At 58.0% G+C, this 27,634-nt stretch overlaps 1 protein-coding gene across 1 annotated transcript; it reads left to right on the top strand.

Annotated features, from left to right (window-relative positions):
* Positions 1–27,410, top strand: RAP1GAP (RAP1 GTPase activating protein). Its single transcript, XM_084821882.1, has 23 exons — positions 1–221; positions 1,442–1,477; positions 2,399–2,446; positions 3,984–4,022; positions 4,938–5,123; positions 7,848–7,951; positions 8,125–8,203; positions 9,206–9,259; positions 9,924–10,007; positions 12,231–12,331; positions 12,506–12,635; positions 12,804–12,959; positions 13,257–13,328; positions 13,716–13,802; positions 14,284–14,424; positions 15,006–15,137; positions 19,910–20,019; positions 21,128–21,241; positions 21,421–21,544; positions 21,813–21,915; positions 22,733–22,836; positions 24,847–24,895; positions 25,595–27,410. The coding sequence occupies exons 1-22, from the start codon at positions 147–149 to the stop codon at positions 24,853–24,855; spliced, it is 2,088 nt and encodes a 695-aa protein (XP_084678008.1). The 5' UTR covers positions 1–146; the 3' UTR covers positions 24,856–24,895; positions 25,595–27,410.
* Positions 27,411–27,634: the final 224 nt, after the last annotated feature.

The raw sequence follows: 27,634 nt of genomic DNA, 5'->3' as shown, positions 1-27,634 counted from the left end.
GCGAGCAGAGAGCGAGCGAGGGAAGGACGGGGCCTCTTTGGCACAACCTGGCGGTCCCTCGCAAGCCCCGAGCCTCCAGCGCTCCTGGCCGTGTGCGGGCAGGATGTGACCCGGAGACCGACAGCACAGGAGGAGAAGGAAGGCGGATGGCGGAACGCCGGCCTCTCCCGGCCCCCCCGGAGCTGCCCCCCCGGAGGGGCTCGACAGAGGACGGCTGGAGTGTGAGTCTCCCTCCCCGCATTCAGGCTAAGCCTCGGTTCCCCCGGCAGCCACCTTCATGGCCAGAGATGGGCATCCCTGCGGGATGGCCCAGGGCGGCTTCTGCCTCCAGGCGCTGACCCGCTGACCCCTGGCTTGGCGAAGCAAATGCCAGAGGCAGAGGACGGGGGGGGGGGGTAGAAAGAGAGGGAGGGCGCTGGGGAAAGGATGGGATGCTGGCCGAGCAGTGGCCATGGAATGGGGCAGAAGGGCGAGAGGGTGGGCTGAGGGGGTGGCGTTTGGCAGATCGGACGGGGCAAAAATCCACTTATGCACGCACACCCCGGCCCCCGAGATCCACCAGCGCATGGCTGCTCTTCCCACAGTACCTTCCTGTTCAATGCTGAGACCTGGAGCCTCCTTCCCCCCTCTTCCCCCCTCCTCTTCCCTCCCCAGCCTGTTTTCCTCGTGTGTCGTGTCTTTTTAGAGGTGGGGGCAAGCACTGCCTTGCCCAATTGGGTCTGTGTGCCCTGGGAGTCGTCCCTGGCGAGGAGTGGCATGAAAGGGCTTCCAACAAACAAACATTATTAGTCATAATGCTAAGATGAACAGTGCCCCTCCTAATAACAATGATAATGATCCCAGCCAGGAAACCTGGCGGCACGGCACGGCTGTCCTCTCTGTCTCCGCTCTCGGCCTGCTGCTCACCCTTCCAAGGAGGGGAGCGACGCCAGCGAGCCAAGCCGTGCTCATGCTACGGCAGGGCGGGCGGGGGGACAGTGGCTAACCCTGTGTGTGCTGCTTGCTGGTGTGCAGGGGAGGGGGACCAGGGGCCAGCCACGGAGCCACGCAGCCTTCCTGCACAACCAGGCTGCACGTAGCGGGGGGGGGGCTGTTTGCACACGTGCCTCATCCCTTGCTGGGGCCCTGTGAATGTGACCCTGGGCGGGGGAGCTGTCTCTGCCACAGACTCGCCGCCTGGCCTTGGTGAGTCCCTCACCCAGCCTCAGTGCCCTGCCTGCACAGTGGGCAGGACGTGGCCCACCTCGGGGGCTGCAGAGAAGGACGGCTTCCGAAGCACCCTTCATGCCCGCTCCCCTGAGTGCTGAGGAAGCAGGGGTCCCATCAGCACCGGGTGGCTTGGCGTCTGCTGCTGCCTCTGCCGGGGGAGCAGTGTTGGGGGGCAGCGGGCTTCCTCCCCTGCAGCTGGTCTGACTGTCCCCTTTCTCTTGCTGCCTTGCAGAACACCGGCTTGTTTGAAATGATTGAAAAGATGCAGGTGAGTCAGCCTCTGGCAGGCCTGCCTAAGCTTGCACCGGAGTCTGGCGGGGCGGGGGGTGACCCAGACCGCAGGGGCACCTGTGGGAATGTGGGCGGACCGGGGATTCTCCTTTCTGGCCCCAAGACGGCACTCTGAGGGCAGGGGAATTTGCGGGGGGCGGGCGGCGGGTTTAGGAGGAAACAACCCTCTAGGAAATGGTCTCTCAAGGAACACTGAATGACTCACAGGATCTGGGGATTGGACATGGGAACTTCAGGCTTTGGTGCACTAAAAAAGGAACAACAGATCCGAGTGCGAGTTTTGGGCACTTCCAGTGCGATTCCCCCCCCCCTTCCGCTTGCAGTATAATCTGCAGAAAGGGGGGTTCTACCAGTGTGGGGTAGGCAGGGAGGAGGATTCTTGCCTGTTGTGCAGTTGCACGCTGTAACTCCAAATCCCCCCTCCCCCAAATCAGCTGGCAACTTGGCTGTACCCACCTGGCAGTGGGAAATGTACTCTGCATGTGCTCAGAGGTGTGTCTTCCTTTTAGTGAGGCTCCAAGAGATATGTGGGGATGAACCATGCATTTGATTCTGGGCCTGAGTCATGGGTGGGGAGCTTTGGCTTGCCAGCAGAGGGGCTTCGTGGCAAGAGACCCCCCAGTGCAGATGTGGCGGACGCCCCAAGGCAGAGACCTGGCCATGTGGAAAGCATGACTGGGTGAACCAGTGTCAACCCGCTGGGCTCCTTGCAAAACCTCTCCAGCCTGTTCCCTTCCCCATGCCCCATGCACACATCCCAGGGCCTTTGCCTGACCCGTGCCAAGCAGGATGTGTCCTCTTCCGCACGCCCCTCCCCCAAAGCAAAGGCGCTCTTGGCCGGCGGCCCGGGGCAGCCCGTGCCAGTGTTGACTCAGGCTGGTCTGTGTCTCTTTTGCAGGGGAGCAGGATGGACGAACAGCGGTGCTCCTTCCCTCCCCCTCTGAAGGTATGTGGCCCGGATCTGGGAGTCCCAGCTGCCCTGAACTCTGGGACAGCTGCATGAGCTGGCTGTTCCCACCGCGGGCGGCAGCTGCCAGGGGCGACCGGCGGGCGCTTGGGGGGAGGAAGGGGCACCCCACTCTAGGCATGCAGCTGTACCAGGCTTCTCTTGGTGGAATGTCGGACGCAGACTCTGGGACCGATCCACCAGGCGTTTATGTGCCAGCAGGCCAGGGGGGCAGCATGGATTGGACGCCTGCCATCCTGTCCCAGACCCTCGAGGGGAAGCGCCGCTCAGCTCGGGTGTCCCTGCCTTGGCTCGCTCCCAGCACCCCCCTTTGTTTGTCCCGAGCTCCGCAGAAGGGTCAGGCTGCCTCCCCCTTCCCCCCCACGTCCCCTTCTTTTATATATGTATTTGTTTTATTTACAACATTTGTACACTGCTCCACATCTCAAACAGATTCCAGAGTGGTGAACATAGAAGGTAAAATGATAAGAAGATAAACACCATATTAAAATTGTTCTTTTAAAAACAGAATACCTATAAAAACTGTAGCTGATCAGTGAAGGGATGCTTCCTGGAAGAGAGCTGTTTTCAGGAGGCATCAGAAGCAGCACAGTGTTGGCGCCTGCCTGACTTCCAGGGGCAGGGAGTTCCACAGGAAGGGGGCCACCGCACTGAAGGCTCTTCTCCTGGTGGAGTCCAGTCGGGCCATAGGTCCTTGTGGAACCACCGGGAGCATCCCTCGGATGACCTCAGTGACCAGGCAGGCTGGTAAGGGAGAAGGCACTCTCTCAGGGATCCTGGCCCCAAGTTGTTTAGGGCTTTGTACATGAGTACCAAAACCTTAAACTGGGCCTGGTAGTGAACAGGCAGCCCGTGCAGAACAGTGAGGTTTCGTGGCTGCGATGGGTCCGTGCTGGGCCTTCTTCAGCTGCCCAGAAAAGGCGCACAAGGCCTTCCCATCCCAGAGAGACGCTGGTTCGAACTTGCCCAGAAGATTCCAAGGAGGGGCTGGGCACCACCCCGCCCCTCTGGCTGCAAGGGAGATGGAGAGCGTCTCCTGAAGTTTCACTTAAATCTGCAGGGCTGTAACTTTGTCAGAAGACCAGTGGACACTTTGTCAGTCTGTAGGGTAATGGAGGCCTCCCTGCAACGGCACACGCACAGAGCATGCCTGCAACCTTTTCTCTAGCTGGAACACAGCTGTCTTCTCTTTCCGCTTGGCTTCGCCGCCAGAGCCTTAGAGCCATGTCACGTGGGCCCAAGTAAAGGTGTTCAGCACCCCTCCAAGCTGCAGCAGTTTTACCACTGCCCTGTACGGGATGCGGGGACCTTGCACAGCATTGGGCGAGTGTGTGTGCGGGTGGGTGCACAGAGACGCAAGCAGGTGCAGGCATGAGCACACACAGACAGATCCACGCGCAAGCATGGAGAGAAACAGACATCACCACGCGCCTGCACGGACACAGGCGCGCACGGACACACACTGCGTCTCCTTTTCCACAGACCCCTTGACATAACTGTACTTTGTATTTTGCAGACGGAAGAGGATTATATCCCCTATCCCAGCGTCCATGAGGTAAGAGACACACTGCCGGCAGCTGCATCCCCATGGAGGATCTGTTCTGCGGGCTATTAGCCGCAACAGCTAAATGGAACCTCCAAGCTTAGAGGCAATCTAGCTGTGGATCCCAGTTATTGGGGACAAACCATGACGGAGGGCGGTTTCCCTCTGGCCCTGCTTGGGGGTGGGGGGCTTCCCTGAGGTCTGTCTTTCATCAGAACCCCGGAGCTGAGCTAGGCAGGCCCCTGGGGCCGGCTGAAACAGAATTCCACACCCATCTTGCTGTTGCATGCTGTGGACCTTTTAAAAATGTCCATCTTGCTGGAAACGTTTAAAGCAATCACATGTTTAAATATTTTACATCCTGCTTTTCTAATCTATCCCCCCAACAACCCCCACCCATCCACCCAGCAAACGCTTGAAAATTGACAACATCCGTAACTTAGGAATATTTTATTTTATTTGCTTGCAGCATTTTGCCCTGTTATTCAGCCCAAAAAAGGCTCACAGAGCAGCTTACAAAGATGAGTAGTGAGCGGGTCCCTGCCCTCAGGCTTTCGCTCTAAAAGAAATGACACAAAAGGAAAAGGGATGGGGAGCGGAGGGGGGGAAGCAAAACTCAGGCACCGGTTCTTGGTCTCAAAGTTCTTATAGGTGTTCTTTTAATTAAGAGAATATCTGTTCTCCATTTCTGCAAGCAAACTCGAACACAGCAGAATTTGCTTGAGAAACACCTTTCCAAACCTTGCTTCCAAAACATGTTTTGGGCACTCTTCCCACCGAGGAACAGGATGAAGTGAACCCTCCCCATCCAGCATGTACAGTGATCTATGTGAGAATATGTTTCACCCGCAGCCCGTAGGGGACATCCTCGCTGAGGTCTGGCTGCTTGGGTCGACAGGCTTCTCTGCCTTCTCCCCTTTTTTCCAGGTTCTGGGCCGAGAGGGCCCCTTCCCCCTCATCCTGTTGCCCCAGTTTGGGGGCTACTGGATCGAAGGCACCAACCATGAGCTGGGCACCATGCCTGAGACAGAGCTGCTGCAGTCTCCGACCTCCAAGGTGAAGCTCGAATGCAACCACATGGCCAGGATCTACAGGAAGCACTTTCTGGGCAAAGTAAGCAAAGCACCTCACGAGGCTTCACGCTCCTGCCCTGAGGAGGCGAACACCAACTGCGCATCCAAGATTTCCCCCTCCCTCCTTTCTTCCCCTGGCAAAAATGTGAGACTTCCTTTACAGGTCTGATTGGCCAGTCTCCATTCAGCTGAAGCTCTGTTCAGTAAAGTTTCCAAAGTTCCAGTTAGTTGGTCTTCCTTCCTTCCTTCCTTCCTTCCTTCCTTCCTTCCTCCCTCCCTCCCTCCCTCCCTCCCTCCCTCCCTCCCTCCTTTCCTTTCCCCCTTTCCTTTTCTTTCTTTCTTCCCTGGCTTGCCCAGAGGCCCAGAGCAATCAGTGCAGTGGCATAAAAAAATAGCAATCCCGATAAAAGCAACATTAAAAAGACATGTGGCGATAAAAAAAACACTTTGATAACATATCAATAAACAATCCCTGATGAACAAAATGAAAGCAAGTCCATTGATAACCCCTGAGGCAAACACTGGATCAATAGGTTCCGCAATTCATAAATGTGGTGATAAATAACAAAGGATCAACAGGGCAAACTGAGGAAGGTGGCCAGTGAGTCCCGACAGGGGGCAAGTTAAATGGGCTTTTGGTGCTTCCAGCTAAAGCCGCCTTCTCCAATGTTGCGCTTTTCAGATGAGAGCCAGGGTGGTGTAGTGGTTAGAGTGCTGGACTGGGACTTAGGAGATCTGAATTTGAATCCCCACTCGGCCAAGAAGCCCACTGGGTGGCTTTGGGCCAGTCACTGATTCTCAGCGTCACCTACCTCACAGGGTTGTTGTGAGAATAAAATGGAGAGGAGGAGGACCAGGTAACCTGCTTTGGGTTCCTTGCAAGAGGAAAAAAGAATATAAATGTAATTAATAATAATAATAATTAAACCAGTGGGTATTATGTACGCAGCTAGTAACTTATTTGCAGGGCTAATTAGTGCTGGGTGTTTGACCAGTCAGATATCACTAAGGCGTTCTTAAAAGGCACCCTCTTTATTTAATAAATAAATGTTTTGGACTCTGCCTTCCATCAGCCCTGGCCAGCATGACCGGTGGTGGGGGTGATGGGAGTTGTAGTCTGGAACATCTGGAGGGTTGGGCAAGGCTGGGCTTTTGCTCCCGACGACTGGGGCCCTGTGCTACCCTCGGCCCGCTGGAGCGGCAACCGGGGAAAGCAAGGGGGCTTGCCGGGAGCACGTCTCCTTGGCCCGGGTGCAGCTTGAGAGAGGATCCCTCTGCAGGCTGCCCTCGCCCCGCCAGCCTCGCCGGAGTCTCCCGGGGCCTCTTTCTCCCTGCGCAGTTTGCTGCTGATCAACTACTGTGGGCGTGTTTCTGCCCAGCCTTGCCAAGAGGGATCTGCAGTGTGTGCCAAGGGTGGGGCTCTCGGCTGTGCCGGGCTGGGCCGGGATCTCTGGCCTGGGGGCAGGCTGCACTGAGTGGCCCCTTCCTCCCTTCTGTTTGCCTTGCCTCTTTCCACCACCTCAAAATACTGGAGATCAACGGGGCGGTGGGGGGGCGATCAGAGACCAGTGCCCAAAATTAGAACAGGAGGGAACCTGGGAGAAGCTTTCTCGGAAGGATGGGAGGCCGGGGGGCACCTTTGTGTCGGTTGCCTGCCCTGCTGATTGGGGGTTCAGGAAGAGAGCAGATAAGGCGGGATGTATGAGGGAAGGGGGCTCCTTGGGCGCCTCCAGAAGCTTTGGCCGATCCTCTTCCTCCCTCCACCCCCCAATAAGATCTCGCTCCTCGATGCAGGGCCCACCCAGAGCGCCCCTTTAGAAAAACCACGGTGCGGCTGCACATGGATACTGCGCACAGAGCTGCACCTCGAAAAGGTTGTTGTAGATCTGGCAGAAATGGGCGGCCAAACCGGTCGTGGGGCTGGAGTGACATCCCGGGAGAACAGGCCGCACGTCTGGGGTTGTTCAGCTTGGAGAAGAGGAGGGGAAGGGGAGGCGTGACAGAGCTGTACAAAATGGGGAAACGGACAGGGAGACTCTTTCTGCCCCTCCCATAATAATAGAACGCTGTGGGGTCATCCGTGGAGATGAGTGGCGGGAGATGCAGGACAGGTCGGAGGGAGGGCTTCTTCGCCCAGTGCAGAGTCGAACTCTGGAATGGCACCCACCCCACAAGATGCAGTGATGGTCACCAGCTCGGACGGCTCTCAGGGGGTTAGACCAATTCCTGGAGGAGAAGCCTATCTGTGGCTACGAGTCCTGGTGGCTCTGGGCACCCTCCAGGATCGGAGGCAGTGTGCCCATGTCCACCAGTTGCTGGGGAACATGGGTGGGAGGGGTATGCTGCTGCGCTCCTGTCCTGCTTGTGGGCTCCCGTGGGCACCGGTTGGCCACTGTGGGAGCAGAATGCTGGGCAAGATGGACCCTGCCCCCTCCAGGAGGAGCACTGGGAACATCGGGGCCTGCTCCGGCTGGGCTGTGCCCCCCCAGGAGATGAGAGGGGGAAGCAAGGCCATTCCACCAGCCCTGCTGAAAGCCTGCCTGATATTTTCCTCTTCCCTCCCCATCCATTTTTCCTTGGGTGTCGTGCTTTCTTTCGACTGTAAGCCTGCAGGGACTGTTCTCCTGATGGATCGTAAGCCGCTCCGGGAGGCTTTTTTTGGCTGGGGAGCAGCATAAAAACACTCCAAATAAATACAGTAAATTTGGCCTAACCCCCAGGGCGCCGCTGCGCTCACCGGCTTTTCCTCCCCTGCCCCCCGCAGGAGCACTTCAGTTACTACTCGGTCGACGCAGCGCTGGGCCACCTCGTCTTCTCCCTGAAGTACGACGTGATCGGGGACCAGGAGCATCTGCGCCTGCTCCTGCGGTGAGCGGGGAGCCCTGCGGGTGGCGGGCGCCTGGCCTGGAAGTGCCACCTTGGGGCAAGGGGGATTCCCATCTCCCTCCCTCTCTTTCCGTGGGCCCCCTTCTCATTCTGGCCCGGGGTGGGACCCGGCGCTGCGTTCGCACGCTGGCAACCTCCCTGCCCTCTCCCCGCAGGACAAAGTGCCGGACGTACCACGACGTCATCCCCATCTCCTGCCTGACGGAGTTCCCCAACGTCATCCAGATGGCAAAGGCAAGCCTGGGACGTGGGGGGAGCCCCGAGACCCTCCCTCTCCGACGCGCAGAGAGGCAACGGTTGGGGCGGAGGCAAAGTCCTCCGCTGGCGGTGCCCGCGTCTGGTCCCTGGGGCTGTCAATGGGTTCAGCCAGGGGCGTGGTGGCCAGCTCCGACGCCAGGCAGCCATCGTGGCCGTCCCCGCAGCCACGCCCCCGCGGCGGGTCCACAGAGGCAGGTGCCTCTCAGCGACACTGGCCATGCCCATCTCCCCCGGGAGCAGGCCTTGGGGGGCTTCGCTGCCAGCCGAGAGCAAGCCTCCCTCGAATACTTGGCATTGCGGCTGCAGTAGCTCACAATGTATTTTCCGGGGGAAATGCATTCCTCCCCAGCTGCTGCAAGGTTTGCAGCTGAGCTCAGAAGCAACGGGGGAAACGGAGCGGGGCGTCCGCACCCCTGCCCATGCAAAGTGCCGGAGCGTTGCGCCTGCCAGCCCTGGCTGCACGCCGCCGCTGGATTTGGCCACGCAGGAGCGGGGCTTCCCAGCGGCGTGGTGGGGCCAGCCAGCATCGGGAGTGGCGGTCTCTCTTTGCACACCCCGGTTACTGCAGCGCCTCAGTGGGAGAAATGACACCCGTTGCCCCCAGGAAGGGACTCTCCGTTCCATAGGCAGAACAGACCTGCTGAATGCACTGGACTCGGGGCACCTTGGGGGGCGCTATAGGGCCCGAGCCCAAGGGTGGGGGCTCTTCCTCGCCAGAGCTGCGCTCAGGCACTGCCACATCCCCCCACCACACATGCCCCTCCGTGGGCGGGTCTTGTGCGAATGGGGTCCGTGCGGCAAGGGTGGTGATGCGCGTGTGCCAGGGTGCATCAACGTGCAGGCACCCCCATGCGCAGACAGAAAGCCCCCCATGCGCCTGGGACGGGTTCCCGCCCTGCCGAGGGAGGCAGACGCACCCGTGCAAAGAGAGACGGGCCCAGCTCTGACACCTTTGCGGTCTCTTTCTCTCCGCTGCAGCTGGTGTGTGAGGACGTGAACGTGGATCGCTTTTACCCCGTCCTGTATCCAAAGGTAGGAGTGTGTGTGGGGGGTCCCACTGTATTAGTGACTCAGAGGGAGAGGCTACTGGTTCATCTGCATGGGGTCGGTTGACCCATGTCAGCTGCCCTGTGGGGGGAAGGAAAGGCGGAAGGAGACAAGCAGGCAAGGGGAACGTCTGGGCCTCGCTGAACTGTCTCCTCTCCCCCACCCCTGGAGTTGGGAGGGCATTCAGGGCTGTTCCGCCAGCCCCGCCAGAAGCCTGCTTACGTTTTCCTCTCCCCTCCCCACACCTTTTTCCTTGTGTGTCGTGTCTCTTTCCCTTGCGAGCCTGTGGGCAGGGGCTGCCTTGTTTACTGACTGCATGTAAGCTGCTCCGGGAGCCGTTTTGGACTGAGGACTGGGATAAAAAATACTTTGAATAATAAACAATAACCTCAGATTGGCGGAGGAATCACCATGTCAAGCCTGTTGCAGCAAAAGCAACAAAGAGTCCTTTGTGGCTCCATCGAGATGCTCACACTCATGCTGTCAGAGCCCCAGGGTGGGTGGGATTGGAGTCCAAAGGCAGCGGGGGTGGCCCTGGGCTAGGGTCTCTGGCTGCAGTTCCCGGAGTCCATCTTTCGGGGCGGATTTTGCGCCGGGGTCAGAGCTGCGTCGGCTCCCTTCACTAGCCCTCTTCCCACGCCTCCTCCAGGCTTCCCGCCTCATTGTGACCTTTGACGAACACGTCATCAGCAACAACTTCAAGTTTGGAGTCGTCTACCAGAAGCTGGGCCAGGTGGGTGTGCGCCACGGCCCAGGGAGCAGGCCAGGCTGCGGGCAATGTCGGACGCGGGTGGGCCCGAATTCAAATCCTAGCTGAGCTGGGATCTCCCTGCGAGGAGGGGGGTCCCCCTAGGCGCCAAGGAGCGTTCTCCTCCACATCAGATCCAGTGCCTGGCCTGGATATCAGCGTGTGTGCCGCTGTTAAACCGGGGTGGGCAGTTTCTGCACCCTGCCCTGTGCCCCCGCTGCGCTGCCAAATTTGCTGCCAGTTTCCCTCTGCTTTGCTGCTGTGCCACTGAATTTCAGCAGCAACCTGTGGCGCCCTTTCCTCGATACAAGGGGAAAGTGGCCCTTTTTGGCTCCCCTGCCACCACGTTTCAGCAGCATGTTTGGTGGGGGCCACAAGACAGCTAATGAAGCTGAAGCTCCAATATTTTGGCCACCTAATGCGAAGAGAAAACTCCCTGGAAAAGACCCTGATGCTGGGAAAGACTGAAGGCAAAAGGAGAAGGGGACGGCAGAGGATGAGATGGCTAGATAGCATCACGGATGCAATGAATATGAACTTGAGCACGCTCCGGGAGAGAGCGCAGGACAGGAAGGCCTGGCGTGCTATGGTCCATGGGGTCACGAAGAGTCGGACACGACTGAACGACTGAACAACAACAACAACAACAAGACAGCATCAGGGCCCCTGTTTAGCCCGTGTGTGGCCCACCCCTGTGTAAAAGGCACAAGAGCCCCTTAGGCTGAGCAAGCGTTGTGCCTCCCCGCCTCCTGCTCTTCCCACCCCAGACGTGACATTTCTTCCCCCTCCCCGCCCGCCCCGCCGCCCCGGTCCCTTGCACCCGAGCCCTTGCACCCGAGCTGTCAGCGCTGCCGGGCCCCAGGGGATGGACTGCTCCGTGCCCTTCCCTTTAACACACACGCGCGCACTGCGCCCAGCTTTCCTCTCAAGGAAGGCATGACAGCACCGCTCCCTGGATCGTTCACGGAGGCATGCAAGGCTCCGGTGTGGACAAGCAATTCTCAGGAGCCAAGGGGGAAGGAGAAAAGGGGGAAGGAAGAAGAGGCCGTGATCACGCCTTCAGAAAGCCACCCACCCTTCCTTCTCTTTCATGAAGAGCGCGTCAGGTGCCAGTGTGCTGGCGGGAGGGGAGGGAGCGCCATCGTGCGGCTGCAGCGGAGCTCGCTGGCCGCCCTCACTGAGGCACTGCTCTTTCAAAGAGCCTTCCCCAACCCGGGCACTCTAGATGTGTTGGACTACACCTCCCGTCATTCCCAGGCAGGCATCCCCAGGAAGGTAACCTTGCCCTTGGTATGAAGACTTGGGTTTTTTGTACATCACTTTAAGTAATTCATAAGTATTGTTAAATAAATAAGTCTGTTTGGCCTTTTGGCCCGAAGGCAGCTCACAAAGGTAAAGACAACTATGAAATTCACACGACATGATAAAAACACAGCTTCGGAAAAATTTAAAGCAGCAATAACATCTTTTTAAAAAACACATAACCTAAAACCCAAAGATACAGTACCGCCTGCCAAAAAAGCAAAACCCAATTCCCCCCAAAGTCTATCCCCACTGTGCAGCCAAGCACCTTCTCTCTCTCAGTCTCTCTCTTTCTCTCTCTCTCCCCGCCCCCCAAAAAGTACTAGGAATATTAGTAATAGTAATGTGTATTTATTTATTTTGAGAATCTGATGAAATTCTCCAAGGCAGCTTACAAATTAAAAATGTTGACTTGTTGTGTTTTTTGGTAAAGCGCCTGGCCTCAGCCACTGCTTGCAGTAACAAGGGCTGTTGAGTCGGGTTTAAAAAAATGTATATTTTCAGTTAGTTAAGTAACCTGCTTTGGTGATCATTGGATCAGGAGCCAAGGCCGTTAAAGTCCTTTAAAATAAATGAACAGCCGTAAAAATCAACATGCAGACAAATATAACGATGCTCCTCAGCAGAAGGCAGATCTGAAAAGCGATGCCAGCATGACTTAAAATGCGGATTAAAACATTGTTTTGACCTGGCAGCTGAAGTTTAACAGGGTTGGGGCCAGGTCAGAGTCCCTGGGGAGAATTGCTTCCATGCCCTGCTTGCGGGCTTCCCCTTGGGACCTCTGGCCGACCACTGTCGGAAACGGGTTTCTGGGCTTAGATGGACCTTTGGCCTGATCCACCTGGGCTCTCAGGCCACTGTCCCCATAGGCACAATTAACCTCCCGCCCCCAATCTGTCTCTGCAGACCTCGGAAGAGGAACTCTTCAGCACCACAGAGGAGAGCCCGGCTTTCATGGAGTTCCTCGAGTTCTTGGGCCAGAAAGTCAAGCTGCAGGATTTCAAGGGGTGCGTGGAGGGGGGCGTGCCCTTCCTTGGCAGCTGCCCGACCAGACTCGGCTGCAGGCCCGGAAGGGGGCGGGTGGCTGTGTTTGCCCCTGCAGAGCACCGCAGCAGCGTTTCTACCTCTTGGCCATGCTGGAAAAGGAGAAAGGGTCTGAGGCAGATCTCTCTCCGGCCCAGGTTCCGGGGCGGCTTGGATGTGACCCACGGGCAGACGGGGACCGAATCGGTCTATTGCAACTTCCGGAACAAGGAGATCATGTTCCACATCTCCACCAAGTTGCCGTACACGGAAGGGGATGCTCAGCAGGCAAGAAGTCAGCCTGAGAGGCGGAGTGGAAGTGTAGGCAGACTGGGTGGCAGAGCTGAAGCTTGCTCGGATCTGTTTCTCTCTCCCCCACCCGTCCCCCCATTTTCACTCTGGTGTATGGAAAGAAGGGTGGGCAGTGGGAGTGACCCTCCTTTCTCCGGCTCTCAGCTGCAGAGGAAGCGGCACATCGGCAACGACATTGTGGCCATCGTCTTCCAGGACGAAAACACGCCCTTCGTCCCCGACATGATCGCCTCCAACTTCTTGCATGCCTACGTGGTGGTGCAAGCTGAGAGCCCCTGCTCAGACCACACGCTCTACAAGGTGATCGCAGCTCTCTTTGCGCCATTGGGGGGAGGCTTGAGAGAGAGGACCTGGGGCTCTGCAAGGGCCGCTGGGCCCTTGGCGTAGCTGTGCTGCCCAGATTCTCAGCCCAGCTCTTGGAAAGGAGTGCTGCCTAGGAGGTAGAGCAGATCAGGGCTCAAAGGCCGGATGGCGAAGTGGGCTGCCTCCCTCCCCAGCAGCCTTGCCAGCTCCTTTGGCTCAGAAAGGGGTACCAGGGCTCAAAGCGGCAAGTTCAAGGAGGGTCTTGCAAGCTTTCTGACTGCCCCTCTCGTGCAGGTCTCGGTCACCGCCCGGGATGACGTGCCTTTCTTTGGCCCCCCATTGCCTAACCCAGCTGTTTTCCGAAAGGTGAGTCTGGCGTAGATACATCAGCCTTCCCCAACCTGGTGCCCTCCAGATGTGTTGGGCTACAACTCCCAGCAAGGGGCGGGGCCTCTGCAAAAGCCATGCCCCTCCCATGATGTCATTGAGCATTGCACCACCCACTTCCCCCCCCTCGGTGCAGAGAGAGGCACAGAACCCCATGCTTCTTGCTACACAGAGCCCCTCAGCAGGGGGAGGGGCCATGGGCTGGATTGAACCCACGGGCCAGAGGTTACCCTTCCCTGACCCTGAGGATCCGCCTCTGGGTGGATCTGATTGCCAAGATCTGGGCAGCAAAGCTGTGCTTGATGCCCAGAACGTAACGCTGGGACACCCCGTTCCCCTCTTTCTCTCCCCTGTTCCCTCTCTCAGGGGCCGGACTTCCAGGAATTCCTCTTGACGAAGCTGATCAACGCGGAGTACGCCTGCTACAAGGCAGAGAAGTTTGCCAAACTGGAGGCGAGTGTCTCTCTGCCCGTGGCCGTAAACCTCTGCCTGGCCTTTGCCTGCCTGTGCAGCGGCCCAGGGCTGTCCCAGCTCAGGTCGGTGGGCCAAATCCGGCCTGCCTGGGTTGCCAGTTTGGCCTGCCAGAATTCCCCAGACGCGCCGCCCTCTTTCCCTGGCCTCGCCCCTTTCTCCCAACCACCGATCAGTTGGCTCCCGCGCAGTTCTTTCCCCCATTCTGAACGGTCGAGGTGCCTCTCCGAAGGCGCGTCCAGCAAGAGCTTCCAGCTCAGCTGTGCTGTGCTGTGCTAGTATTGGGGGTATCTTGGCCCTGCTGACCACAGGAACGCAGCCCCCGAGGGCTTCCCTGAAACGGGATCTGGGCCGCGGAAGGGCTCGCGGCCTCAGCAGGGCACTCATCGCGCGCCCCCCGATCTCCCGCCAGCCCTCCACGGCCCGGCCGGCCGAACGGCTGAACGGCCCCCTCTCCCGACAGGAGCGCACGCGCGCTGCCCTGCTGGAGACGCTCCACGAAGAGCTCCACCTCCACAGCCAGTCCATGATGGGCCTGGGCGGGGATGAGGACAAGATGGAGAACGGCGGCGGGGGCGGCGGGGGCTTCTTCGAGTCCTTCAAGGTGAGTGCCAGGAGCACCTCCCTGGGCTGGGCGGCCCCTGCTCCGGGGGCCCCGGGCCTCCCCGCAGGCCTCGTCAGGCGCGCAGCGCTGCTCCAGCCCTCCCCGCCCCCTTTCCTCGCAAAGTTCGCGGCTCATCCCAGGCGCCCGGAGGGAGGCAGGGTCCCTGTGGCTGGGCCAACAGAGCAGCAGGGCCGGGTAGCTGCCGAGGGCCCGCCCCCCAGCGGGGCCCCTTGACGGGAGTCTCCCGGAGCTGCCGCTCCTCCTCTCCCCATTGCAGCCCTGCTGCTCGCCTGCCCCTCGCCTGGCCCAGGCGACGGTGGCGCTGGGAAGGAGCAGCAGCCGATGCCACAGCTGCCGGGCTCCCTAGCTGCCAAGCAGGCAAGCGGTGATCACACTGAGGAAGAGGGGGACGAGCCAGAGCAGCTGGGGAGCAGGGTGGTGCGACATGGACTGCGGGGGGCAGGGAGGGGCCTTGCCCGCGGGCCCTCCAGAGCCGGCGCGCAGAGCGTGTCCCAGGCCGCCGCCTGCCCCGCTGCTGGAGGGCCAGGGCGGGGATGACGCGGTGTGGGCCTGCCTTGCAGCGGGTCATACGCAGCCGGAGCCAGTCGATGGACGCCATGGGGCTGAGCAGCAAGAGGCAGAACAGCGTCTCCACCAGCCACAGCGGCAGCTTCGGACACAACAACCCGGACATCGCCAAAGCCGCGGGCATAGTGAGTGCCCCCCTCCCGGTATCCCCCCGCTCTCTTGGTGGGCTGCCGACTCGCTCCCTCCCCCTTCTGCTCCCTAGGAGCCCCCCACCCCTCTTGCCTCGCCATTCCAATGCCTCATCCCCTTCCTCCCGCCCCCAAGGGCACTTCCCGGGCCAGGCGTCTGCCCCCTGCCTCCTCCAGACGGCCCGACTCGGCAGTGTGATGCAAAGGAGGTTCCCCACGGGGTTCAGAGGCTTCCTTTTTCTGCAGCGCAGCCTCATTCAAAAATTGACAAAAGTCCCCACGGGCTTAGAGTGAAATTGACTGGACCTGATCAGGAGTCGCTTTGGGCCCAGTCGATTTCACTCCCAAGCAGAGGAGGGAACTTGTGATCTGGTCCAGTCAATTTCACACACGCCCCAGTTAGATCAGCCTTCCCCAACCTGGTGTCCTTCAGATGTTTTCGACTCCAACTCCCAGCATTCCTGACCACTGGCTATGCTGGCTACGGCTGATGGAAGTTGAAGTCCCGAACATCTGGAAGGCGCCAGGCTGGGGAAGGCTGGATGAGACTCTGAGGGGCTGCCGTAAGAATTAGGGGGGAAGGGGCAAGTGTGGTCTTTCCGCAGCTGCCCCGCTGTCCCTGCCCTGAGACTCCCGCAGACTCTTCCACTTCCTCCGTAAGCTGCTGCTGGGACGGCAGGGGTTTGTGCCCAGAGGCAGCACTGGCGCGACGCTGCAGGGTGGCCACACGGGGGCGCCTGTGCTCCAGGACTGGAACAGCTGGATGAAACAGACAGACAGACAGACAGACAGACAGATGGACAGATGCTGCCCAGGGGGGCCCAAATAATGAAGAAACAGAGAAAAGAGCAGGTCCATTTGATGTCCGTTCTGCCGGCTTGAGTCAGTGCGGGAGCACGTTTATTTTCTGAGGCCACAGACACATGACCCGCTCCCCGCTTTCCTCTGAGTTGCTCAACCCGAAAGGGTTGAGCAGCCCCTGTGGGCATTTATTTATTTATTTGTTGCATTTCTGTCCTGCCGTCTCCTCCAAGGAGCCCAAAGTGGCATACATGATCCTCCTCCTCTCCATTTTCTCCCCACAACAACCCTGTGAGGTAGGCTAGGCGGAAAATCAGGGATTGGCCCCACAGTCACCCAGTGAGCTTCACAGCTGAGTGGGGACTTGAACCTGGGTCTCCTGAGCCCTCGTCCAGCACTCTGACCGCTGCACTGCCCTTCCTCTTGATTTGCAGTGTCTTAGGGGCTTTATTATATTAAGCGGTATATAAGCATGACTAACAAATAAATGACAAACGACGCCAATGAGCCCCGGAAGGGCTGGCGAGGGCAGGGCAGCAGCAGGTGTCCCTCGCACCGGCGGAGTTGCCTGGGGAGGGGCCAGCAAGGCGCGTGGGCAGGCCCCCCCTCGCCTCTCAGGGCGCCCTCCTCGGGAGAAGAGAGCCGAACGCCAGCGAGGGGCTGCTGCCTCCAGGTGCCGGGGTCCAAGGCCACGGGCGAGGAGAGAGGCAGGAGCAGGTCGGCGTGTGGACCGGGGCCGCGGGTTCACCGCGGGCGTGGTGGAGAGGGAAAAGGCCTGGCTGCTGCGGCCCGCGGCCCTCAGCACCCTCCGCCGGCAGCCACCACCAAGCGCACACACCAAACCCCGCCCCCCCGTCCTCCCTGGCCACGCCGACTCCGCGTCCGCCCACCTCCATGCGTGGGCGTTGCAGCCGCCTTTAGGCTTAGCCATTGTTACAATGACCCGGCGCCATTTTGTTTGCATGACTTCTCTCTCTCTCTCTCTCTCTCTCCCCCCCTCCCCCCCTTCCGTTGTTCCCCTCCCTCTCCTCCCTGTCTGTCCTCTTCTGGTTTTGTCCCCTTTTTCGCGTTCTCCGCCCGCTTGCCAGTCATTGCTTGTCCCTGGAAAAACGCCAAGTAGGTACGGACGTCGAGGCAGCGCCATAGGCATAGGAACCATAGAAGAGGTTGCTGGTCTTCTTCTCGCTCTCACTGCCTCTGGCCTGGCGGCCGCCGTCCCCACCCCCGGTCCCCTGCATGCCAGGGGCATGCGGCCAGGCCCCCCTCCCCCGGGCCGCCAGAGTAGCTGTCTGGGCAAATGGTTGCTTCTCCTGCAAGGGAGGGTCATCCCCGGACTGGGAATGGGGTGGCCCGGTGGGCGGAGCGCCTCCCTGAAGGATCCTCGGAAGGTCCGGCAGTGGCTCTCGGCTGAAATGCTCCAATCCCCACAGCTCATGCCCGGCGGCAGGATTTGTTACTCTGCCCTCCGTTTGCTAGGAATTCTGCTTCCTTCCTTCTTTCGGAGCGGAGGTGGGGTACCTGGGGCCCTGGGGGCCAATCCCTGGAAGGCCATGGCCCCTTCCCCCTGGCTCCGCCCCTTCCTCCTGACAGCCAATGGCATGGTGGTCTCCCAGCTTTTGTGCCACGGTTTCATCATTCGAAGAGGCTGAAATGCTTCTCCTGTGGCTCAGTTGCGGGCAGGAAGCGCTTTCAGCTACAGTGAGCGGGTACTTTTGTATTTCTGGCCCCTCCCCTTTTGCCTTTGCCCCGCCCAGCACTGGAATGTGCTCCCCCGAGAGTTTCTTAGAAATGGAATTTGGCTCTTGGCCTGAAAGAGGTTCAGCAGCCCTGTTTTGGAGAGAAGGTTTTTGCTTTTAATTGTCTTTGCCATTTGGAAGGAGGGGGCGTTACCCGCCTACCCTCAGTCTTTGCAAAACCACAATGCAGACTTGCATCCTGTGGTTTCCCCCCATTTCCCCTCCAAATTAGAATTCGGGAGAATGTTCATATATTTATTTCAAAAAGCATCGACAGGATTTGGAAGGGGGGGTCCCAAGTTTTTGTTTGGTTTGGCTTTTTTTGTTTCAGAATGTTCGAAATCTTTATATTCACCAAAGTTGGGGGGTGGGGGAATCACACTCTATCTTCCAAAATATGGGGCTTTGTGGGGCGGAATCGCCCACCTTCACCACAAATTCTGATATTTCATACTATTTTCTTTCTGTTATTCTTCGTAGACAAGCTAGGATTGTACCAAACTTGATTTTCCTTCCTGGCCTGTCTGGAAGGAGGTTAGGCTGTAGGTATCTCCTCCCCCTCGCTTGTAAGTAGGTAGCATTTACCTATGACGTGAGGTGGGATTTAGCCCCCTTGGGTTTTCTTCTGGGGCTAAAGGGAGGGCAAATCCACCCTGTAGGAGAACGCTGGGTCTGGGAGCCTAGAGAGACCTGTGTGGGTGCATTGGGGGGTGTTTCTGATGCCTTGCACCTCTTCCCCTCCCCACGTTCCTTGGAACACAAGCTGGATTCCTTCTACACTCCTATCCGGTTGTCCTAAAGAATGCTCTCCCTCTCACCTCCTCCTACCCCACAGCTGTCTGGTGGCCACTCCCTGTATCCGTGTTGCACCACGTTTATAGACACAATGAAACCACAAAGCAGTCCCAACAACAACCTTTCATCAGGGCCAATGGAAAAGTAGTGAGCAAGCTTTCGAGTTCAGCAGAGTGCTTCTTCAGGATGCACACACAAAAAACAGTTTTAAAAGGAGAAGAAAACACTGGCCATGTTGAAAACCTCAGGCCTGCAGGTTTTCTTCCAGGGCAACATCTTTTCCCCTCTCTTCACCCCCCGTAACATTCAGAAGCAGAGTTTAGGTGAATTCAAAAGCTTGCTTGCTACTCAGTGGCTTTTATTTGGTCCTAATAACGTTTTTCTGCTGCTATTGCCATTTCATTTTTTGGTTTTTTAACCTGCTTCGGAGAAAACAGTTACAGAGACTTCTCGTCATGGGGTGATATTATTATTATTATTATTATTAATTATTACCTGGATATCTCAGTCTTCTATGAAATGTACCTCTTTTCTTTAGCTTTTCTTTAAAAGAATAAAAGGCTACGTAAGCCTGCTGGTGGGATGGGGCAAGGACTGATCCAGCCCACTACATGCTCTGCATCCACCTTGTCATGCTTCCCACTTGCCTAACTTGCCACTACTCCATCCTCCCTGCATCTCATCCCCCCCCCGCCTTGCCCGCAACCACAAAGTCGCCCATTCGAGAGGGAGGCGCTCTTGTCACCCCATAGGCGTGAAGTATAAATCCCTCTTTATTTTTCACCTCAGGGGGGGTGGTAAGGCTCACACCACAGGTTTTGCTGCCTGTGAAACCCTTCGTTGCATATCCCACGCCCCACAGCAATGAAGGCACCACTGGTGGCCAAGAACGTGGGCTTGCTGGGGTGATCCAGCAGACACATCCACCCTCCAGCCTTAAGCTGATCAAAAGTTGGCTTTCGTTCCCATGGCTCCTGCTCCAGGGAGCCATGGGAACTTCCATGTTGGGAGAACCCCATTAGGCCTCTCTTGTCCCCTCAGAGGAATAACATCTCCAGAGGTCCCTACTGGGAAAGACGGCGGTAGGTAATCCTGCTTACATCTACGGTAGTGTTCTTGGACTCCAACTTCCAGCAGCCCCAGCCAGCATGGGCAGTGGTTGAGAATGATGGGCATTGGAGTCCAACAACATTCAGAGGGCCACAGGTTCCCCGCCCCTGGTTTATAGCCTAGAAATTCCTGCAGAGGCCCAGGGTGGTGGCAGCCCCTTGCCTTCGAGCCCCTGCCGCACACCTGCTTTTGGGGTAGACCCCGAAGTGTGGCTTGCAATGCCAACTGCTTGCCCCGTTTCCCCCTTCTCCCCGGGCACTTTGCTCCCCAGCCTCCCCCATTCCCAAATCTTGGTCTGTCTGCCTGATGGGTGTGCATCTCTTCCAGTCCCTGATCGTCCCCGGGAAGAGTCCAACTCGGAAGAAATCGGGGCCCTTCAGCTCCCGGCGGAGCAGCGCCATTGGCATCGAGAATATCCAGGAGGTGCAGGAGAAAAGGTGGGGCGCGGGGGGAGGTGGGACAGGCGCTCCCCTGCCGTCCTCACCGTCTCACACCTCGCAGGCGAATGAGCCAGTGACTGTTTCCTCTCTGCAACAGCGCAGCAGCACAGCTGCGCATTCGGAGCTTTCTCAGAGTAGGAGATCCTCTGTCGGGGCAGATAGAAGGAAGGGCTTCTCACACAGCACAGAGCTGAACTGTGGAATTCTGTGAACACAGTGAACACAGAGCTGAACTGTGTTCTGTGAATCTGTGAACACAGAGCTGAACTGTGGAATTGGCTGCCACAGGATGTAGTGATGGCCACCCGTTTGGAGGGCTTGAAGAGGGGCTTGGGCAAGTTCCTGCGGGGAAAGGCTATCCGTGGCTGCTGGTCCTGATGGCGCTGTGCTCCCTCCAGTACCAGAGGCAGTATGCCCATGTGCACCAGTTGCTGGGGAACATGGGCGGAGGGTGCTGTTGCGCTCATGTCCTGCTCGTGGGTTCCTGGTCGACAGCTGGCTGGCCGCTGTGTGAACAGAATGCTGGACTGGATGGGCCCTGGGTATGATCCAGCAGGGCTGGCGTTCTTATCTTCTTATCCTGCTCCCACTTACACAAGCTTTTCTGCTTCAGGACTGGGGTGGGCTTAGGAGGCGCACGTGTGGTAGATGCAGCACTCATCTCCTGAGTGTGTGTTTATTTTTTTGCCAAAGCCGCATCTGTTAATGATGAATAGAAAAGCAAGACAAAAGCAACTGTGGGCCGATGAAACACACAGTGCAAGCAGCTGAGGCACAATGGTCGCGATCCCCTATGCCAGGGAGAGGTGACCTCCAGACGCTTCGGACTAGATGCCCATTAGTCCCAGCCAGCATGCCTAGTGGTCAGGGATGACAGGAGTTGTAGTCCAAAACAGTGGGGGGCAGCAGGTTTCCTGCCCCTGTTGCAAGCACTTGCCTGGGAGGATGCCCCACTGGGGCTTGCTTCTGAGTAGACCTTCATCAGACAGGGGAGCAAACCAAGCCTCTGTCAAGGACAGGGCAAAGAGTTCCGCGTGACTAGAGAGCGGGACGCCCCGCCCCGCTCTTGACGTGAGCGGCAGGCCTGCTTGCCTGTGCCCTGCAGGGACAGCCCGACTGGAACCCAGAAGGCCCCGGACAGCAGCCACGCGGCCCAGGAGCCCAAGTCTGAGGATTCATCCAACCAGAGCTCGCCAGAAATGCCCACCGCCAAGACCAGGTCCGTGCCTTGCGCCCCCCGGTCCGGTGGCCCGGGCTGGTCCGTCAAGGCCTGAGGCCCCCGGCGTCTCCGCTTCCCGAGGCGGCGGCTCCCGGGCGGGGGAGGATGAGGCGCGGGCGGGTCTGGGGTGCGTGGCAGGCGCCGCCCCACGTCTCACTGGGCCTCCTCCCCTCCCGCAGGCCGGATTCCGCGGCCCCCAGACCAGAGGCCCCGCCGGATTTCTCCCACTCTTCGTCTAGTGCCAGCAGCTTCGGCAGCGTGGGCGGGGAGCACGGAGGCGGCCGCGAGGACGACGCCGGCCTGGTGAGTTGCTCCCGGCTTGGCAGCCAGTGCCGCGGGCTGGGCGGCCCCGGGGGCTGCGGGAAGCGCACCTGCTCCTCCATGCCGACAGGGCCGGGCGGGAGCTGCAGTCCGGCACCTCTGGGCGCCGGCTCGGGGGAGGCGGGCTCGGGAGCCTGGGCGTGGGGTGGCCTCCCCCGGAGAGGGAGGGGCTGCTCTCCCTCCTTCTGCCAGGGGGCTGCCTCTCCCCCGGCCCGGCCCCTCAAGGCGCCTCTCCTCCTGCCTCGCCCAGGAGAGCCAGTCCTCCTCAGGCACCCCGCGCAAGCGAGACTCCTTCATCTACAGCACTTGGCTGGACGACAGCCTCAGCACCACCAGCGGGGGCAGCTCTCCAGGTACCGGCTTGGCCCCTCGGCGCGACGATGCCTCCCCCGCTCCTCTCCCTCCCCCAGCGCGGCCGCGACGTCCCTGCAGGGCGGGCGGGACTCCTGTTTGGCTGTGTGGGAAAACTGAGGCTCGAGCGAGGGCTGGCCTCGGGGACCAGGCCACACCTGGGCTCCGCAGGGAGAACGCACGCCACGCACACCCGGCTCCGCTGCCCGCTCATCCGCACAGCCACGCTGCTTCCCAGCCTCGCGGCGCGCGCGCGTGGATCGGGGTGGGGAGCCTTGGGCCCAGGGGCCAGACCGCTGGGTGGCCACGCCCCCTTCCCCAAACCACCAAGCGTTGGCTGGTTTCTCAGCTTTTGCGCCGCTCCCCCCCATCTAAGAGCTTGAGGGGCCTCTCCTAAGGCCACGTTCCTGGCAGTGAGAGCCAGGAAGCTTAAGCTAGAATGCGCTGGTCGCCCCACCCCTTTTTCATCTAGCCCGCCAACTCCTGGCACGTGGCCTCCAACAGCTTCCCCCAAGTTGAATTTGGCCCCCTAGCTGGCAGATGTTCCCCACCCCTCGTAGGGAGGAAGCAGCCGTTTTAGTTGGAGGGCGCTCTGAATTAACTAAGTCTAATGGCCAGAGAGTCCGTTTGTGCGTGGCATCAAAAGACACCGGTAACAGGGCCTGCTGTGTGGTGGCTTCTCTGGCTCGCCTCAAAACCCCCGTGAGGCACAAAGCAGGGTCCCTCTTGAGGACAAGGAATTACCTTCCACTCTTGGCTGCTCTTGACTTAGAGCACTGTTTTTGCACACCTCCGACTCCCTTCTTCTCCCACTTTCAGGCCCTTCCCACTCTCCCCAGCCGGACCCCCAGACCTCCACAGACCCCTCCTGTCCAGAAATCAAAATCCAGCTGGAGCAGCCCGAGCAGCAGCATCCCCACCTGGTGAGTGGGTCGGCAAGGGGTGGTGCCCAGTGTTCGGGCACAAGCACAGGCTTCCGGCTGCAGGGGAATGGGGGAGATTGGTGCTGCCTGGAGCTTTCGGACCACCGTCTGGACATTGGGGGCAGTGCCGCCAGGTGTGCCAGGATGGGGGGGCTCTAGAGGTCATTTCGCCAATGGTCCATTGGGAAAAGGGCACCGTGGGGTGGGGCTGTTTGTCCATGGGCTTCTGTGCAGCCTGGGTGATCGGGGTTTGGGAACTGCAGAACGGGGTCCATCCTGTGAATCTAGGAGAGGGGTGTGTGATATGCGGCCCCTGCTGCCCCCCAGTGCACCCCAAAATGAAAAAAAATTAAAAGCAGCACTCCGTGGCACCTACAGAGCAAATTCAGCTTGTTTGCGATCCAAATGTTTCCATTTCACCACTACGCAGTGGCGCAGCAAAATGGCGATTAAAAAAATTTGTATTATTCCCCCCCCCCATGTGCGGCACGTGGAGGGGAGGGCCCAGGGGGTGGAAATAGCCCCTTGGCCGCCCACAGGTTCTCACCCCTGGTCCGCTTTGACTGTCATTACTTTTCCAGTTTTTTTAAAAAGGAGCCGGTTGGAACCACAAATACATACAGAGAGACCCCTGAAAACGCACACAGGCGATGGCACACAGCATCCCCGAAGCGGCAGGTGGATCGGGGTGCTTTGCTTGTTCGCTCACCCTCCTCCCCACAATAGAATGATTTAGGCAAATGTGTTCAGGCACGCTCGACTTGTTCGCTGCGCTCAGGATAGGAATTGGGCCTTTGTTCGTCTTGCTGTTAGCTGAAAAGGCGTCTTTGGTGGCAACAGGCCGGGCCTTTCTGTTGACAGGCTGCATCCTGGGGCGGGGGGGTGGATTCCCGGTGATGTTTGGCCCATAGAAATGAGCTGAGGCCTGACCCGCCACTCTCCGCATGGCCACACCTCTTTATTCACAGGACCCGCCCACTGCCCCAAATCCCATCTCCTGGTGACACTGGAGCGTGACGGAATGTTGGTAGCGGAATGGTTTATTCGCGCCCGAATACAAGCAGAACAAAACAGAGCAAGACTCCTCCTCCGGGGCAATCTAGGAACACATGAAAAATGCACATAACCATAAACCTAGGAACGTAAACAAAACATGTCAGAACATTTTTTTACTCTAACAAGCCAATTCCTTACAGGAAGAACCAAATGAAAAATGCTGTTTTCAGAAGGGTCTGTTTGTATTAACTTATTATCTTACTGAGAACATTTCCCCAGTACAAATAAGACATGGTTCTTATCATATGCGAACCCATTCTGATAAAAGGTGAACTAAACTCCACATTCTTTGAAATGATTGATTCAGCTTCCAGTAGAGGACAAAAGGAGAGAAAAGCGTTGACTTGACGTACTCTCCTTGCCACCTGTGACATCTGTACTTATCTGTTGATTGTTCTTGTAAGAAATGGTCTTGTTAGACTTTCTGTTAATGTTTTAAAATGTTGGTTTTTGCTTCTTTTTTTTATTTCGTTCCTAAGCGTGTGTATATAGGTATTTTTATGTGCTTGTGGATTGCTCCTGCAGGAAGGGCCTTTCTTCCGAAACGCATTAGGCGTAACTAAAATCAGTCACTTTGGCACTTCCGGAACAGTTATTCCCCCTCTTACCCTCGCATTTGGTGCCTCTCCCACTCTTTGGTTTCATGGGAACTTTGGTAACCACGTTCCACAGATGAGGACAGCGCCCGCCCCGTCTGCGGCACTGCACTGCGCGAGCAAAAAGCAGCAGCGGGAGAATTTATGGTGTGTGGCGCCCGAGAGCGGGCAGAGAGGGGGAGGGGGAAGGTAAAGTGGGAGGGCAGGGGGGTCCCGTGCAGCAGCTCCCGTGTCTAGCTGTGAAGCCCAGAGCTGCCTTGCATGAGCTGATCCTTCCTGTGGCCACCCCCAGCGTCACTCCTGCACACGGCTGTGGTTCTAATGTTCTGCCCCCCCTTTTGTGTGTCTGTCCGCGCAGAGCTGCTAACCTTCCCCGCCCAGGCTCCATGGACGTGGCTCCCCACAAGGTCAGACTCTCTCTTGCTTCTCTGGGTTCTTCCTAGCTTCCGGACACAGGCACGCGTATTAATTGGCAGCCCCTATATCCGGAAAGGCTCCCGAGGCAGCTTAGGAAGCCTTCCCTTCTGACCATCCCTGCCCACAGGCTTGCAGTGCTAAAAACGTGCCACAAAGGGAAGCGGGCGGGAGGAGAGCGGGGAGACGCACATTCCGGCACTCTCGGCTGCATCAGATCCTTAGCTGCAAGGATCTTAGTGTCAAAGAAAGATTCACCTGCCCATCTGGTCAGCTTCTTCAGGTAGGATTGGAGGGGGTCTCCATCTTGTCCCTCACCTCAGGCAGCAAAACGTCTTGAGCCAGCCCACCTGCCCGGGTCCCAGCCCTTCGTAAACCACTCTGGGACTTGTTCGTTGAGAAGCAGCATGTAAATACTATTAATGATGACGATGATTAATGTCTGAGCCTTTCCACTCCGTAAAATCCTTCCTCTAGAGGCATCCAGGTTGAGGGTGGGGGGTGGGAGGAGGCCTCGAAGCCTTCACGGTGCCACCCTGACCCTCGTGGCCTCTCTTGCTCCTGCCCCTTCCCCGGTGATGCCCCCCCACCTTTCAGACCCATCCCCACCCTACACGGTTCAGGATGTCTTTTAGGGGACTGGACCCACTTTATCCGGACTGACTTCTCTCCTCCTCACCACACTCCTGCAGCACACAGTGAAGAAGCTGAAGCACAAGCTGAGGGAATTGCGGGAGGCCCCCATCTTTGTCACGGCATACAGCAACCGTCCAACCAGCAGAACAAGCTTCCCAAGCCTCCATCTTAAGTCGCCATCTCCGCCCCGCCCCTTTCCAGTTGCTTCCAGGGTGGCAGGAGGATGTGCTGGGATTGGAACTGTCCTGGACCCTGGACGGGGGACGCAGAGCCCTGGCTGGCCTGCAGCAGGGGACTTCGAGGACCCCGCCCCGCCCTCGTCCCTTCCCTGAGCTGTGCTCAAGATCCCCCTATCCTGCCCCCCCACCTCTTGCCCTATATGACACCCTGTGGCCCGCTGAGAGGTCTGCAATGGCCAATTGAAACCCTGGTGAGGGCCTAGCAGAGGACAAGGCATCCTCTGAATCAAAATGGGGACTATCAGGCTCACGCACAGCGCCCTGGCTGTTTGGAGGGCATTGGAGACGGAGCGCTCGGAAGCGGGAGTCCGGGGTGGCTAGCCCTCAAGGGGCGTTGGCTCGCTGGTGGCACAGCACCTGTGAGGTCGACTCTCTGGGCCAGCGGAAGAGGGCAACAAGAGGTGACTCCCACAAGCCCTCACTTGGAAGCCTTGGGGCTGTGGCTTCTACGCTGGTTCACAGGCCACGGTCATCCTGCCTTGATCAACTCCTCCATGGCTGCTTTTCCAGCTGGCGAACAATCCACCATTTCCCCAGTTGGTCCCTCTGCACACCCTCGGCCTCCTGCCAGTGGGCCTGGGCCCACCCACCAGCCAGACTGTCAGAGCCAGCCGCCTCCAGCAGGGACAGAGTACGCCCCTTGAAACCCTCTGCCTCCAGCCGGGCTGCACGGCTGTGTCCACCTGATCGCACCTGAAAGCGCTATTCTGCACCTGGCAGGCTCTCGGGAGGAGGGAGAGGTTGAGGGCAGCTGCTCAGATGTGGGGTAACTTTGTGTCATGGTCCCCAAAAGTACTCCAGCCTGGGTTGGACAGTGGGGTGTGGTGGAGCCCCGCTCCAGAACACTCGAGCCTCTTCCTTGGCGTTTATCCCAAAGAATCACTGACAATCGTTGGAGATGCTCTCTCTTTTGTGCCGCACTTGAATGATCCTCTGAGTGGACTGCTGCTGCCTGATGTGTCTCGTGTGGTGGAGGAGTGGGCACAGGGTGGCCCGTGTAAACACCCTTTGCGTGCGAGACACGGCTCGTCGAGAAAACTGGGACAGGCCCAGGCGGAGGGTGCAACAAGTCACCGGGGAAGGAAGGATGGGCTCTGACCGCCGTGCGTTGCCAGGATCTGGCACACAGGAGAATGCCCCGCTGCTGTTGACTCTTTCTCCATGCCTATCTACATCCATGCTGTACAGATTTTTTGGGTAGGGGACCACACCGTTATTTGCCACACACCTTGGTGTCTCCCTCATCCAGCGTGTGAGGCAGGGGGGAAGCGTGTCCAGCGCACCGAAGTGTCCATATTTAATTTTAAACTGCCTTCTTCTAGGTGTGAATAGATCAATTCTGTGAACGTCAGGGCCTATTTTATGTCTGTGTTGTGTGTATCCCATGCCTTCTTTCCCTTTTGTTTTTGTTACTTTATTTTTTTTTTTGAGATACACAACATCCATGAACTTTTAAATTAATGTTCAGACACTAAAGGTTTTCTTCTTCTTTTTAAAGTTTAAACTCCAAGATTGTGTCGGTGTTTCCAGTGACATATGTATAAAAAAAAATCTATCGCTATTGTAAGAAGATTCTATTTGTAAAATGCTTTTTAAAATATAAAGGCTGGAAAATAAAATGAGAAATCCGTGCATCCCCTTTTAGTCATTGACCGAGGCAGTGGGTCGTTACTTATTGGGGGGGAAACCCCACTTATATAGGGTTTGACAGGGTAATAGTCAAGGATGAAGGAAGTCCGAAATATCATGGGTGGGCATATACTGAGTTTGCCTACCTTTGATCTAAAAGCACCAAAAACAATGCTCTTTGCCTCTGATTAAGAGATCAGAGCGGAGGTTTGCAGTGAGGGACGCGCT

The sequence above is a fragment of the Heloderma suspectum genome, chromosome 15 (assembly GCF_057233095.1).
Source record: "Heloderma suspectum isolate Gila_16-S chromosome 15, 16-S_ref, whole genome shotgun sequence".
Taxonomy (NCBI): domain Eukaryota; kingdom Metazoa; phylum Chordata; class Lepidosauria; order Squamata; family Helodermatidae; genus Heloderma; species Heloderma suspectum.
The sequence above is the reverse complement of the archived record's forward strand: the minus strand, read 5'-3'. Positions and strand labels throughout refer to the sequence as shown.

Bases quoted from the DNA above. Each gene is read 5' to 3' on its own strand.
- RAP1GAP (XM_084821882.1), top strand. From the start codon at position 147: ATGGCGGAACGCCGGCCTCTCCCGGCCCCCCCGGAGCTGCCCCCCCGG. The intron at 5,124-7,847 runs GTAAGCAAAGCA...TGCCCCCCGCAG, and splicing joins GGAAGCACTTTCTGGGCAAA to GAGCACTTCAGTTACTACTC. The intron at 9,260-9,923 runs GTAGGAGTGTGT...CGCCTCCTCCAG, and splicing joins ACCCCGTCCTGTATCCAAAG to GCTTCCCGCCTCATTGTGAC.